Source organism: Carcharhinus amblyrhynchos, chromosome 10 (assembly GCF_965287045.1).
Source record: "Carcharhinus amblyrhynchos chromosome 10, sCarAmb.v2.hapA, whole genome shotgun sequence".
Lineage (NCBI taxonomy): Eukaryota > Metazoa > Chordata > Chondrichthyes > Carcharhiniformes > Carcharhinidae > Carcharhinus > Carcharhinus amblyrhynchos.
Window position 1 is genome coordinate 89,120,384 of NC_137333.1, and position 16,169 is coordinate 89,136,552.

A 16,169-nucleotide genomic window follows, 5' to 3' on the forward strand; every position below is an offset into this window, starting at 1 on the left:
AAATGGATACACAAGGCATGGGGAGATAGTGGTGTAGTGGTGATGCCACTGCACATCCAGAGGTAATGTTCTGGGGACATGGATTCCGATCCCACCAATTAATAAACCTGGAAATAGAAGATTATGGTGACTGTAAAACTATCGTCAGTTTGTCATTAAAGCCAATCTTGCTCCCTAATGGCCCTTTAGGGAAGGAAATCTAGCAACCTTACCCATCTGGCCAACATTTGTGACTCCAGATCTCAACTGTCCCAACAAGCCAGTCTGTTTAAGGGCATTTAGAGAAAGGCAATGCCTACATTAAAAAAAAATAAGGATATTCAGTTTAGATCACAATGTTGTTCAATTATTAATCTTTCAGAGCCATCTGGTGTTCGAATTGATATTGGGCGAAGTGTGTTGGCCTACATCAAATTTAGATGGCTGCAGGAATAAAAGATACCACTAAAGTTGATGTGATCTACTTCAGATCTAAATATATAACACGTTGGCACAAGTGGTTTCAGCTATTGCACTCAGAACGAATGCAAAAATCTTGGGCTTGAAAAAAGAACAGAAAATAACTTTGATGCTTGTGAATATATAATTATATGCAAATAAAGATATATGAACATTATTCCACCAGTATTTGATTTCTTTTTTAACTTAATCGGCAGGCTATGAAAGACCAATAGCTCTTGGGAACACCCCTTGCCAATGGTACACTGTAGACTATATTTAAACTGACTGGGTAACAATCAGAATTGACAGAAAATTGATTGCTGTCACAAAGATGTACTTTGGTGAATCTCCCATTTGTTTCTACACTGCTCTCTAATGGTGGATGTCATTTCTTCTGCTTCCTATACCCTAAATTCTATAATTTCCTCACTCAACCTCCTTGTTGCCTCTGTTCCTTCAATTTGCTCCTCTAGGTAGGATTTTCTCTCCGCACTCACCCCAAGGCTGGAAAATCCCACCCGAGGTCATCGGCCTTTTGCAGAGGCAGTGTCCCACCTTCTCAATTCCTTTGCCAGGCGGGATGGGAAAATCCTGTCTTATCTTTTTCACTAAGCTTTTAGTCACCTGTGTTGTAGTATGTCTTTAAGGGAAAGCAGCATTACATTACTTGAAGTGAAGTGTGTCATGTGATCCAGTCTTAGTCTCACTTTTGCTTTTGAGCAGAGCACACACTTACACTCAGCTCTGCTGCTGATATCCCCAAGCTTTCTACTGATGGATAAATGTTCCCATGTGCCTTGCTTAAATAAATGAACTCACAGCCTATTTAAACAATCCCTTATGAGCGATTGATGCTTATAGCGTAACAATTTGCCTCAGTATTTCTTTCTGTAGTTTGTCAATAATAGAAATTTGCAGCATGGAAGGGAGCCACTTGGTCCGTCACCTCCATGCTGGCTGACAAGTAGCCATCCAGCCTAATCCCACTTTCCAACTCTTGGCTTGTAACCTTGTAGATTACAGAACTTCAAGTGTTATTCCAAGTACTTTTTAAAATGTTATAAGCACATATGCTTCTAATATCTTTTCAGGCAGTGAGTTCTAGCATACCACATTTCTCTAGGAAAAAATAATTTTCTCTCTGGTCCCCCCTAAACCTACTATCTCTTACTCTAAGTCTATGCCTCCTGGTTATAGACCCCTCAAATTAGGAACTAGAGCTTTCCAACACACTCAATCTAGACTTCTCACAATTTGTCTGATAATCACTGCATGTTGTATGTTGTACAGTTGAATGTGTGGGAGTTTGGTTCAATTCAAACTGTGTTCCTATTGTGTTTAGAGAGGGTTATGGCATGAAGAGTAAATAGAGGTTGGCAGAAGTAGCAGTAGTTGCTTAGCAACTGAGGGCATTTTAAGGTAGAACAGGTTTTGAATGTAGTTTTTAGCTGAATTTGTGTGCAGTCGAAGACAGCATGCCAAGGAATGAACATTTCTCAACTCCACCAGGAGAAAGATTAGACAGGATAAGGGAATGGCAAAGAGGCAGACTTCGCGAAGAACCAGATACATTCCAGGGAATTAGGACTGAAGTAACATCTTAAGACTGAAGTTAAGCGAACAGAAAGCAACATATTATTCTGGAGAACTCATGGGAAAAATAAACAAACTGTTCTAAGTTAAAGAGGGAGTTGCAGTAACCAAATTTAAAGTGGGAAAGCAGACTTCAGAGCTAAATCAAACATTTGATGCCATTTTAATGCACTCTAGGAATCAATGGTTAAAGCAATTATGAACAGTTTGCACAGCAGTCAAAACAAATAAATTCTGAAGGGAGAGTTGTAAACCCAAGATACAGGATTCGTTGGTAGTGGTAGTTCAAGCTTTGTTTGAAAGAGTAATTTGAAAGACCCGGAACAGGTTTCGGAATGCAAACCACTGATGGAAAGCAGTGTTGTGAAAGAAGATTTTAAAGCATTTATTTGGGAGTGGAGTTTGGAAACTTCCATGTGACAATCATCTGGGAAGATTTTGAGGAGAGACCTACATTCACTTGAATTCAGACTAGAGTGTATTTGACCACAGCCAGTCTGTGTGCTTAAAGGGAATTTGTGCCACTGAAACAGGGGCACGGTGTCACAATGGTTAGCATTGCTGACTCACAGTGCCAGGGTCCCAGGTTCAAATCCTGACTAGGGTCACTGTCTATGTGGAGTTTGTACATTTTCCCTGTGTCTGTGTGGGTTTCCTCTGGATGCCCTGGTTCCCTCCCACAGTCCAAAGATGTGCAGGTTAGGTGGATTAGCCAAGCTAAAATTGCTGCTTAGTGTCAGGAGGCTGGTTGAGATAAATGCATGGTGTTATGAGGATAGGGCCTTGGTGGGATTGTGGTCAGTGGAGACTCAATGGGCTGAATGGTCTCCTTCTGCATTGTAGGATTCTATGACCATTGTAGCTTAAGATATACTTTGTAATCCTTGTTAGCCTTAAAATCTGTGTATATTTCTGAAGTTAATGGGGAGTAAAGGAGTGTCATATAATAATCCAACCTTTTATATTTACTAAATATTTTTGTTTTGTTGTTAGCATTGATTAGTGGTCTTGTGACTTTGTTCTTCCATGTTTTAAAAAAAGGTGAAAGTTATTGGCTGGAATTCTCTGTGTCCGTGATTGGAATTCCCCAGTCCCGCTGCTGTGAATGGAGATTTGACTGAGCGCCAACCTCTCCATTCTCGCTGGCACCGTTGGTGGGGTTCACAAGACTGGGGAATTCGGGCCGGGGTCTTTTCAGCCAATTAGAACATTGGCTGGGATCGTAACAATTCTTACTACAATATAGAGAACAAACTGAATGCAGTACACTTGATAAGCCAAGCCAAGAAGAACTTTGAATGGGCAGCATGGTAGCATAGTATTAGCACTGCTGCTTCACAGCTCCAAGGACCCAGGTTCAATTCTCAGCTTGGGTCACTGTCTGTGTGGAGTTTGCACATTCTCCCTGTGTCTGTGTGGGTTTCCTCCAAGTGTTCCAGTTTCCTCCCACATTCTGAAAGAAGTGCTGATTAGGTGCACTGAACAGGCGCCAGACTGTGGAGAATTTCACAGTAACTTCATTGCAGTGTTAATATAAGCCTTACTTGTGACTAATAAATAAACTTTAACTCACTTTTAACGTCATTTCCTTAGACTTATAAATCACACCCAACTGCACATCTCAGCACTGTATTTACTTCCTTGGCCTCACCCGAATATTGAACCCACAGCTTTAACAATTTCTGCACGGGATCTCTCTGATCTGTCTCTTGTTACTGCTACATTCCTTCAATCTGTGAAAGCTTCATGTTCTTACTTCTCCAACTTCACACTCATCCATATTGGACTCTCTCTTCCCGCCAACCCAGCTGCTTAGAGTTCTTTGCACATTGTTTAGGATTGTTAGCTGCCGTGCCCATTTTGATGTTATCTGTCAATTCGGACAGTATTCCTTTCTCTAATTATTAATAAAACATTATCAGCAAGAACAGCCCCTCTGAAGCTTCTCTGGGGACTAGCATACACTCTTACATTCTGGGAGATAATGCTGGGATTGGGGAGTGAAAATAAACTTCCACATTCCACAAAAGGGCAAAACATCACAAGTCTGTGAGAAAGTGTCATTTTCATCAAAGGAAACTCTCTGTTCCGTACTTACATATATCATGAACGTCGCCACCCTGTTTCCAGACTTCAGTTTATACAGTGGACTTTTCGGTGACTAATAAAAAATAAAAAGAAACACATTTTAAACAAATATTTTGACCTTTAATTGATGAGGTGAATGAATTATGTGCTACAAGGGGAGAATGAATCAAAGCAAAATGTTGAAGCCAGTTTTAGGAGCAGTGTATATCTTTCAGAATGATAAACTGCAGAAGCTTTGAGCTGTTCACAAAGAAGGTTGGTTTAAGTCCTCACCTCAGCCCAAGTAAAAGCACTTGACTCTTCCCCATCCCTAATCTTTTGACTCCCCAAGCTTCTAAATGAAGTGTACAGTGCTCACAGACCTTAAAGAGAGATCATCAGCAAGGCACACCAGATACCATTGAGCATTAATACAGAAGGCCTAACTGAAGGCCTCATAGAAAGGGGGACAAATCGACAGTAGCACGTGAGAGGAGTTTGCCACAAACCATACCATATGATGGCGTGGCTGCAACCCCATTGGAAACTGACAGCACAAATTCAGAAGTTGAGCCATGACAGACATGGAAACAGGGAGAGCTGAACCCTTGCTCACAAACCCCCTCCCTTCCTTCGGGGAGGTTTTGCTCTCTCTGCCCTACGACCTGTGACTCTGGGGTCAGCCTGTTGACTCACCTGAGGGCACACAAATCACAAAGCCTGGCGGACGTTGCCCTCATTTCGAGGGACTGACAACAACGACAACACAAAAAAAGGCAGCACACTGTTAGTAACACGTACCGCAGTGAAACAAACTCTAGTACTCACTGTCGCATGGTCAAAGTGCGGCTCATAGTGACCTCCAATCCCATAGTTGACTACCTGGAGATACTCTGCGTAAGGCTGTTGCAGATTTAATCCGGTAAGATGCGCAATTCGTTGATCCAGCTTTCTGATCACTGGATCCGCCGTGTCTTTGAGCCAAGCACTGGGAAAAAGATCATAGAAGAATATGGTCACTTTAAAGAATAAAAGCTAATGATATCTCCCCAAACATTGCCAGCACAGCAGTTAGTGAGAGAACCATGCTAAAGGAGTGAAAATGCTCAGGAGAAAAGTTTTAAAAGTTTTTCTGAAGTTAAAGTTTTAAAGTTTATTTATTGGTGTCACAAGTAGGCTTACATTAACACTGCAATGAAGTTACTGTGAAAATCCCCTGAATAAGGAAAATGGTAATAGATTTCTTCTCTGTAACTTCATTACAGTGTTATGTAAGGCTGGTTGTGACACTAATACTTAAACAGCTTTGTCTGCCACTTTCAAAATTCACCCTTACGAATCTCAGTTTGTACACCCACTTGAAAGTTGTATTATTTCGTATTGCCTCTCTTTATTCGCGGGAAAGTGGAACTGAGCCACGACAGATCAGCCATGATCTTACTGAATGGCGGGGCAGGCTCGAAGGGCTAGATGGCCTACTCCTGCTCCTATTTCTTATGTTCTTATGTTTACAAAAATGCATCACTTTATATTTATTTCCATTAAACTGCATCACCACACTCTGGCACCTGTTCAGGTACACAGAGGGAGAATTTAGCATGGCCAGTGGACCTTACTAGCACGTCTTTTGGACTATAAAGGACTATAAATAGTAATCCCAAAAACCAAAAACATACTCAAAGACATGAATTGTTAAAAGACATAATGGCCATCAATACTTATACCAGTAATCTAGCTCATGGTTAAAAAAACAGCCTGCATTTGAAGTACTTCACAGGCTGTTCATTACCATTGAAGACATACAGCTATATCTTATTCCAGATGTTTCAATCTTCAATTCTAACATTCTTGATGTCCTTCCTTTCCATTCCATGTTTTGCTGCAAAGGTTTCTGTTGTTTTGGTCCCACACTTTGGAATGATCTCCCTAAATCTACTTTCCTACCTCACTCCTCTCCTTCAGCAACCCTCCCCACACCTACATTTCTGATCAGGTTTTTTCTTCCCACTTCTTTCCCATCTCTGCTTGTGATCTCTATGGAGCACTTTGCGTTGTCACTTGCCTGTTTTTTTTTTCTGTTGTCACCGGCCATGTGGCTTTTCTCTACATTAAAATGAGCGGGAGCAAAATTGTGTGTTTCTAAGCCCAAGGTTCCCAAAGGCTTTTTTAACAGCCTTCTCAACTGGGTGGCACGGTGGCACCGTGGTTAGCACTGCTGCCTCACAGCACCAGAGACCTGGTTTGATTCCTGGCTTGGGTCACTGTCTGTGTGGAGTCCGCACATTCTACTCGTATCTGCGTGGGTTTCCTCCAAGTGCTCCAGTTTCCCCCCACAGTCCAAAGACATGCTGATTAGGTGCATTGGCCATGTTAAATTCTCCCTCAATGTACCTGAACAGGCTCTGTAGTATAGGAGATTTTCACAGTAACTTAATTGTAGTGTTAATGTAAGCCTACTTGTGACACAAGTACTCAAACAACTTGGTCTGCCATTTTCAAAGTTCACGCTTAGGAATCTCAGCTTGTACACCCATTTTAAAGTAGTATCATTTATTTCATATTGCCTCTCTCCATTCATCCTACAAAAATGTATCACTTTATATTTACTTCCAATAAACTGCATCTGCCCTGAGTCTGCCCCTTTCACCAGTCTCTTTGTTGGTGACAGCACTGTGCTAAAGGAGATGAAACTACTCAGTAAAGACTGAGGGAAAAACACATGAATTGTTGAAAGAGGTAACAGATCAAAATATATATCCCAGTGGCTAAAGAAAGTCATCCTATAATCTATTACTATCTTCCTTCTTCAGCCCCATAGAATGATCTACCTTAAAACGGACAGTGATTGTGAAAGAATAATTAATTCCTGAACTCTATTTTCCAGAGCTATACATTTTTAAAAATTTAAACATAGAAACATCAAATAAAGGAGCAGTAGGAGGCCATTTGATCCTTTGAGTCTGCTCCACCACTCATTATGATCATGGCTGATCATCCAACCCAAAGCCTGATCCCACCTTCCCCGCCCTATCCTTTGATCCTCTTCACCTTGCTTTGCTTTATTTATTAGTGTCACAAGTTACTGCAACAAAGTGACTGTGAAAATCCTCTAGTCACCACACTCCGGCACCTGTTCGGGTGCACTGAGGGAGATTTTAGTATGGCCAATGCACCTAACTACACGTCTTTCAGACTGTGGGAGGAGACCAGAGCACCCGGAGGAAACTGTCACAGAGAACATGCAGACTCCACACAGACAGTGACCCAAGTCAGAAATCAAACCCAGATCCCTGGCACTGTGAGACAGCAGTGCTAACCACTGTGCCGCCGTGCTGCCCCAAATTCTTCTTGAAAACATTCAATGTTTTGGCCTCAACTACTTTCCATGACAGCGAAAGTAATGAATAATGGAAAAATATGGGAAAGAGTTACAGCATTTCCAAGATAGTTTTTGACATGATGACTCGATGGGATTGAACTGCTGTGGTGTTCGTTACTCAGTCTGACCTCAGACAATTGGTGGAAAAAGAAATTGAGAAGGTTTTTTTTTAAATTCCTTCAGCTGGGATGACAATTTAGTTAAAGAAGACGGCTTTTCAGTCAAAGGCTAAGCTGAACTATCAGAGTGAAATCAGAGTTATGGCAAGACCAGACTGACCCGCTGATAGGTAATTATGTTGCCGCTCGGAAGATCATTGAGGGATTACCTTTTACTGATCCGATATTCCACGGCAGCCTGCTTCTCCCCCGAGGCCACCACTGATCTCTGCAGCTGCCAACCCAAGAAATCAAGTGTCAGTGTATTCATGTTCGCTGAGGCAAGGATCAACGTGAATAGTCTTCAATTACCTCAAACACATCGCCGCATCCAAACTACACAAGTGGCGAGTTTAAAAAATAATTTAATTATCAACATACTCTGCTTTAAAGTTTTTCATTTGTCTGTGTTCTCAATTTTGAGAAAGAAATTCAGATGTGAGTTCAGTTCCTGTTACTTTAGCCACTAATTCCTTCACAGTAAATGCACTGGGAACGCAACAAAAAATGAACAGAAAAGTAACAGCTGAACATTAATAATTGCTTCGATTTAAATGCTTTCCTTAACATAATGAATGTTCCAATGTTTTACAGAGGAGAAATGGGCACTGAGCACTGCTGGATGGAATTCTTTACATTCCGATCTTTCCCCTTTTTTCAAACTTATTCCTGCCAGGAGCGGGGAGTCCTGGTTTCAGCATCTTGTCAGCACTGCATTGTAACCAGGGATGAGAAGATCTGGCAGGAGATGAGGGACTAGAGGGAGATAGCGTAAGTTGGGAGATTCCCTGGCTCAGCCCACCTGTCTGGGGTAAAGGTGCCAACAAAGATGGTCTGAGGGGGTGAATGCTAACCGGAGTTAGGTCCATCACCCTTGGAAAGAGTACAGAGGTGAACAGAGGTGCTACTGAGTGCCAAAGCGGGCAGTTTAAAAATCCCACCTTTGATTTGATTTGATTTCATAGAATCATAGAGTGCAGAAGCAGGCCATTCAGCCCATTGAGTCTGCACTGACCACAATCCCACTCAGGCCCTATCCCCATAACCCCATGCATTTACCTTAGCCAGTCCCCCTGACACTAAGGGGCAATTTAGCATGGCCAATCCACCTAACCCGCATATCTTTGAGCTGTGAGAGAATCCGGAGGAAACCCACACAGACACTGGGAGAATGTGCAAACTCCACACAGACAAAACTGATTTAATATTGTCACATTTATTGGTGTAGAGTGAAAGTATTGTTTCTTGTGCATGATACATGCAGTTCATAGAGTACATAGGGGAGAAGGAAAGGAGAGGGTGCAGGATGTAGTTTACAGTCATAACTAGGGTACAGAGAAAGATCAGCTTAATATGTGGTAGGTCCATTCAAAAGTCTGATGGCAGCAGGGAAAAGCTGCTTTGGACAAGATTGAGGCTTTAGACAAGATTAAGCTTACTTTTGCCAAACCTGGTGGAGAGGTGTCATCAAGAAAAGCAGAATCATAGATACAATTCTGCAGAAAGAACGTTCAAAACCAGCGACCCAGTCCGTGTGAGCAACTTTGGGGATGGTCTCAGTTGGATTCCTGGGATCATAATGGAGAAAATGGGGCCCATGTCATCTAAGGCCCAAGTGCAGGGCCAGATTGTCAGGAAATATCAGCCATGATTGAATGGCAGAGCAGATTCAATGGGCCGAGTGGTCTAAATCTGCTGTTATGTCTTATGGTCTGATGGTCCTTTAAAAAGCATTTAGATAGTCACATGGTCAAGATGGGTATAGAGAGATATGGGCCAAATGGGGGCAATTGAGACTAGCTTAGTGGTAACAAAAAGGGCACCATGGACAAGTTGGGCCGAAGGGCCTGTTTCCAGGCTGTAAACCTCTACAACTCTACCTGGACCATCTCAGATGTAGGCAGCATGTGCCAATATAGGCCTCATTACCAGCCAAAGGGATGACCATTGCCAGTGTCAAGTCTTGAATAGCAGCTGCTCCTACGTCTGACCCTCTGGGTGAGGAGGACGGGGATTCTGTAAGTGGAAGAGACTGGCGCCCTCAATGAAGCGAGACCTCAAGAAGAATCAGAGTCAGTTCACTTCCCTTAGGAAGTGAAGGTCTCTGATCCGCTTCACATCCCCTGATCCTGTCCTCCCTTCAATATTCCCCAGGCCGATCACTAAGCAGTGATAAGGCCCCCACTATAGCAGTGATGGGGGAAAAGCACGAACATGAGGTGGGGGGAATGTTATGATGGCCACAGAGGATCATCAATAGATAGATCTCCCCCTGGGTCTCGTGGAATGGAAGCTCATCCAATAGGGAAGGAGAGCTGGGGGTGGGGTTTAAAACCAGCTGGCTTCACTCAGACTGGCTGGTGAAAGGCTCGGGGCTGACCTGTACTCTGTAGCTGCTGAATGGCATTTTGAACGTGCTGTAAATAAATGGGGATTGGTGATGGAAGACTGGCCTCAGAAAAATCATTGCAGTGACATTTCATGAAGGATATCAGTTTTGGAGAGGGAGGTGAAATGGAATACTTTTACATTTTGGAGACCCCTACAGGATTTTAAAGAATCCCAAATCAGGTGGGTTTAGAATAAGAACCCTCTATGCAAATCTCCAGTTTTTATCAACTCTCCGATTTGCATTTGGTTGAACAAATCTATTTTCCAGCCCCAGCTAACAAGTGAGTGAGTGAGTAGGTGAGTGGGTGTGTGAGTAAGTAAGTGGGTGGGTAAGTGAGTGGGTGAGTGGGTGAGGTGGTGAGTAGGTGAGTGAGTGAATGAGTAGTGAGTGAGTGAGTGAGTAAGTGAGAGAGTGAGTGAGTGCATGCGTGAGTGAGTGAGTGGGTAAGTGAGTGAGTGCGTGCGTGAGTGAGTGAGTAGTGAGTGAGTGAGTAGTGAATGAGTAGTAAGCGAGTGAGTAGTGAGTGAGTGAGTAGTGAATGAGTAGTGAGTGAGTAGTCAGTGAGTGAGTAGTGAGTGAGTAGTGAGCGAGTGAGTAGTGAGTGAGTGAGTATTGAGTGAGTGAATGAGTGATTGAGTGATTAAGTGAGTGAGTGAGCTGCTTTGATGCTGCCAGGGGGAAGATTGCTCCTTCCGTGGACAGCACTTACTGGGAACTGGTCTGAGTCGGTGAAGATATGTTTCACATCCCACCGAGACAGTCAGCAGAGTGAGGAAACTTTTAGCTCATCAGTTCCGAAGGGAACTGGATAGTGTGTGAACCCTAGCGCACCATCCAGCTCATTCTGAAGGCCGGGTGGTGGGTTTGCTTAATGGGTTCCAAATGTCAAGGCAGAGTGAAAACGAAATGAGTCTGGAAGTGATAAAAAGCAGACATGATTCACAAAACACAATTCACTCCAGTCAAATGTTTTTCTTTAGTTACAACGCAAAATTACGCAGCAGACATGGGGTGGGATATTCCCAGTCCCGCACACCGTGGAACCAGAAACACCCGGACAAAGTCAACGCACTTTTTGCCGGTCTATCAAACTAGTCGCCCTGCCTGCTACAACTCCCACAGTGTGTGGGAAAGGAAAATTTAACCCAAGATGGATGAAGAGAATAGAATAGAATCCCTACCGTGCTGAAGGAGGCCATTTGCCCACTGACAGTCCTTATCCCTATTATCCAACATATTTACCCTGCAAATCCCCCTGGCACTAAGGGTCATTTAGCACGGGCAATCGACCTAACCTGCATATCTTTGGACTGTGGGTGGAATTTGGAATGCGTTCTTTCAAATAAACTTTGAGGGCAAGATTTTCCGGCCGCCTTTGCCCTGAAACCGGAAAATCCCACCCGAGGACAAGGATCCTTTCCATGATCCGCTCCCCCCTGCCTGCTACGATTCCTGTGGTGGGTGGTCAGTGCCTGCCATCTTCATATCTCACATGCAGGTATACTTGCAGCAGTGGCTTGGCAAACCATTCTACCAGATACCCAGCATTGAAAGTATTTTTTTCAAACTTTATTATAACTTTCAGTATTTATTTTAAATTACTGGCCCAAGGCACACCATTTCGCCAAGCATATTCTCTTCATTATCTCAGGTCGAGATTATCTTGATCTCAACCACTTAGTAATTAATCTTGTATTTGCCACTATTCAATGCTGGCTGAACTCCTCTCTCACTATTACTGCAGGGCATCTATCACTTCTGACAAATTGCCATTTATAACTTTTAACTTACATTTTGTGACTTTTTTTCTGAGATCGTCCAAAGATGTGTGGGTTAGGTTGATTGGCCATGCCCAATTGCCCCTTAGTATCAGAGAGATCAGCAGTGTAAATATATGGGATTACGGGGATAGGGCCTGAGTGGGATTGTTGTCGGTGTAGACTTGTTGGGTCAAATGGACTTTTTCTGCACTGTAGGGATTCTATGATTCCATAACAATTGCTCAGACAGGAGGCAACTTGGGCAGGGTCACGGTTACAATTCTTAAAAGGATATTACTGTTCCTTGTTAAATCAACTTGTGAAATAGTTTACCAGATTTGTACGTGGAGTCTGGATCGTTGAATGGTTTCAAGATGGAGATAGACATATTTCTAGTAAAATTGGGAAAAAGGGAAATGGGAAACAGGTGGGGAAGTGGATTTGGGACCAGAGAGAGATCAGCCATGATCTGATTGAATGACGGAGCAGGCTCAGAGGGTTGAATTTGTCTACTTTGCTCATAATTCCTACGTTCCTATGTTATAGTTTTCAAATATTTGTGTGTCAGCAGCAGTTTATCCCTCAGCAGATAAAGCATCTGATAAAGCCAGAAAATCCCTGACAGGAGCCTCTGAAGCAGCCATGTGTCTGTAGGTTTGATTATACCAAGGTCCTCCTGGCAGTCCTCCCATAGAACAAAGAGAACAAAGAAAAGTACAGCAGAAGAACAGGCCCCTTGGCCCTTCAAGCCCCGTGCTGATCATGATGCCATAAATAAACTAAAGAAAATACCTTCTTCCCTTACTCGGACAGTATCCCTCTATTCCCTCCCTATTCATGTACCCATCCAGGTGCCTCTTAAATGTTGCTGATGTGCCTGCTTCCACCATCTCTTCTGGCAGCGCGTTCCAGGTATCCATCACTCTCTGTGGGAAAAACTTCCCCCACACATTTCCCTTAAACTTTCCCCCCCTCTCATCTTGTATCCGTGCCCCCTTGTAATTAACACTTCCACCCTGAAAAAAAGCCATCTTCCATCCAACAAGAATTTGATCTCATCCGAAACTCTGTTGTCTGTATCCTAACTCGTACCAAGTCACCATCACCCATCACCCCTGTGCTCGCTGACCTCCCAGTATGTCTTTGCCTCAATTTTAAAATTCTCATCCTTATCTCGTATCCCGCTAACTAAATGATCTCCTCCAGCAACAAAATCCTCCAAGGTCTTTGCACTCCTCCAATTCCAGCCTCTTTAGTATCCCCAATTTTAATCACTCCACCAGTTGACTGAGCCTTAAGCTCTGGAATTCCCTCTCTCTGCCTCTTCCTTCTCCTTCCAAGTGCTCTCTAAAACTTACCTTTGACCGGTTACCTGTCCTAATTTCTTGTTATGCAGCTCAGATTTTGCAATCCCACGAAGTGCATTGGCATTTTCAAAGCTTTTAAATAAAAGTTGTTGTGGATAACACTTTAAAACAGCAAGGAGGGAAATTAGAGTAAAGTGAACCTTAAATCAACAACTTGCACAAAAAGGCATCTGCCTTCAGTAGGAGACTGAGTAGACTGGGGCTATATCCATTAGAATTCAGAAGAATGAGGGGAGATCTTATAGAAACATATAAGAAGAGAATAGATAAGATAGAAGCAAGGAAGTTGTTTCCACTGGTAGGTGAAACTAGAACTAGGGGGCATGGCCTCGAAATAAGGGGGAGCAGATTTAGGACTGAGTTGAGGAGGAACTTCTTCACACAAAGGGTTGTGAATCTGTGGAATTCCCAGTGAAGCAGTTAAGGCTACCTCATTAATTGTTTTTAAGGCAAGGAGAGATAAATTTTTGAACAGTAAAGGAGTTAGGGTTATGGTGAGCAGGCGGGTAAGTGGAGCTGAGTCCACAAAAAGATCAGCCCTGATCTTACTGAATGGCAGAGCAGGCTCGAGGGGGCAGATGGCCCACTCCTGCTCCTAATTCTTAGTTTCTTATGTTCTTATGAGATTACTGATCTTTAATATCATTTGCACTGCTGCCTCACAGTGCCAGGAACACAGGTTCAATTTTTGGCTCGTGTCACTGTCTGAGCAGACTCTGCACATTCTCCCCCTGTCTGTGTGGATTTCATCTGGGTGTTCTGGTTTCCTCCCACTGTCTGAAAGATGAGCTGATTAGACAGATTGGTCATGCAAAATTCGCCCTCAGTGTACCTGAGCAGGCATCGGAGTGTGGTGGCAAGGAGATTTTTCACAGTAACTTACCTGCAGTGTTAATGTAAGCCTATTTGTGACACTAATAAATAAACTTAAACTTAAGTCAGTCCAAAGTGGACAATTTACAGTTTTAACACACCTTCTCAATTGTGCAGCTATAAACTGAGTGGTTACGAGAGACAGACCTACAAAGTGCCATAAAATTTTGCAATAAAGTATTAACGTATTTTTTGGTCTCTAACCAGATGATTTCTTGTATAACCTGGTGAGAAAATATTGATCAAATCCACTGCCCACTTTCAGCTAGAATCACAGCAATTGTTGCAGAGGCAGGAAGTCATATCTCACCGTTCATAAGTGCAGAAGTTGAGGAAGATACTTGGTACTCAAAAAAATGAATCTGATTTGTTTCATTTCAGTGATGTGAGCCAGTGGGGAAACGTACGTTTTGACTGTTTTTTCAAAAATATGGCCATTCAATGCCCTTGTTCCTAACTTGCTTTGAACATCAGCCCAACCATCTCATGTCAACCCTCTACCCTCCAGTCCTTTCCTGCCACACCTACTTCCTCTATATGGCCAAAAGGAATAAGCAACCATTGGATCGATTTAAACACACCTACTTTCTTACAAGGCTAAGGAAATTCAGCACGTCCTCCACGACTCTCACCAATTTTGACAGATGCACCATAGAAAGCATTCTTTCTGGTTGTATCACAGCTTGGTATGGCTCCTGCTCTGCCCAAGACAGCAAGAAACTACAAAGGGTTGAGAACGTAGCCCATCACGCAAACCAGCCTCCCATCTATTGACTCTGTCTACACTTCCCGTTGCCTCGGCAAAGCAGCCAGCATAATCACGGACCCTATGCACCCCGGACATTCTCTCTTCCTTCTTCTTCTGTCAGAAAAAAGATACAAAATTCTGAGGTTGCATAACAACTGATTCAAGAACAACTTTTCCCCTGCTGCCATCAGACTTTGAATGGACTCTACCTCGCATTAAGCTGACCTTTCTTTACACTCTAGCTATGACTGTAACACTCCATTTTACACTTTCTCCTTTCCTTCTCCCCTATGTTAACTATGAATGGTATGTTTTGTCTGTGTAGTATGCGAGAAACAATACTTTTCACTGTATCCTAGTACATGTGACAATAGTAAATCAAATCAAAAGCGCTGCAATAAAGCAATTTGACGCTATTTTTCAATGTTCATCAAAACATCATCACCAATGGACAGGAATACGGAGGGGGCGGGGAGTGAAAGACAAGCTGAATGATAAAACTTTTGTCTCCAGCTGCACTATATTAATATCACAGAGGTGTTGAAAGCTGAGAGTCAGCGAGAGAATGATCAGCTCACACTGTGCGAGCATCTGTGTTGAGGCATGACGAACGAGTTTAAGTGTGTCAGTGTTTGGAGTTATCTAGCAGGCAATCATTCATTTTCTCGTCTCTCTTTGGTGTCCATATGTGAAAAGGAGCTTTCCACAGAGGGGTTGTCCCCAGGGAGGGATCAATGGAACAGAATACATTGCATCCCTATTCCCAAATCCCAGGCAGAATTTTCAATCTCTGACCTTGAACCTACAGAAATCTTTATCTTGAGGACTTTACATTTCTTTAAAAGGCTTCCTGGAATGGAGAGTGCAAGTGGCCACACTGTGGATTAAGGGCAGTCCTCGGATTTCTGGGCTAAAGAATATTGTTGGGGTAGAGAATAGAGCAAACTTTATTCTGCGTCTGTACTTAACCACATAGAAAGAAAGAAAGCATGCTGGAAAGACAGAGGAAAGATAGATTCTTGAATATTGCTGACAAAAGAGACATGATGCCAAAATTTTTCCCTTGCACTCATCAGGACAAATGTAAGAATGCCAAATTTCAAATGACCACAACTTATACTACAAGAGAAAAGGGTGCCACCGGTTGGTTATCCATATAGAATGTGATTGGCCTAGGCATTGTCATGGAGAAAGCAATAGGGAACAAGGGCTCCCCAGGCTCCACTCAAAGCCTGATTGAAGGACCTGGCTATGGGAAGAGGCTTTAAAGGGTTAACATCAGAAGCATACATGATGCTGATGCACCAATGATGTCAAATCACACATCACAGAAGTAAGGAAGACTTGGAAGGAGGAACATCCAAAGGTTCAAACGCTTGTGGTAATGCAAT

The 16,169-nt window shown here is 42.9% G+C and overlaps 1 protein-coding gene across 1 annotated transcript in view; it reads right to left on the bottom strand.

The window, feature by feature from the left end:
• The window catches only part of p4ha3 (prolyl 4-hydroxylase, alpha polypeptide III), a 74,460-nt gene that overhangs the window by 13,893 nt on the left and 44,398 nt on the right, over nucleotides 1-16,169 (bottom strand). The window contains exons 8-10 of the mRNA XM_080197552.1: nucleotides 7,809-7,873; nucleotides 4,930-5,089; nucleotides 4,133-4,195 (exon numbers count right to left, since the gene is read on the bottom strand). Of these exons, the coding sequence (XP_080053678.1) occupies nucleotides 4,133-4,195; nucleotides 4,930-5,089; nucleotides 7,809-7,873 (288 nt within the window). The remainder of the gene's footprint in view (nucleotides 1-4,132; nucleotides 4,196-4,929; nucleotides 5,090-7,808; nucleotides 7,874-16,169) is intronic.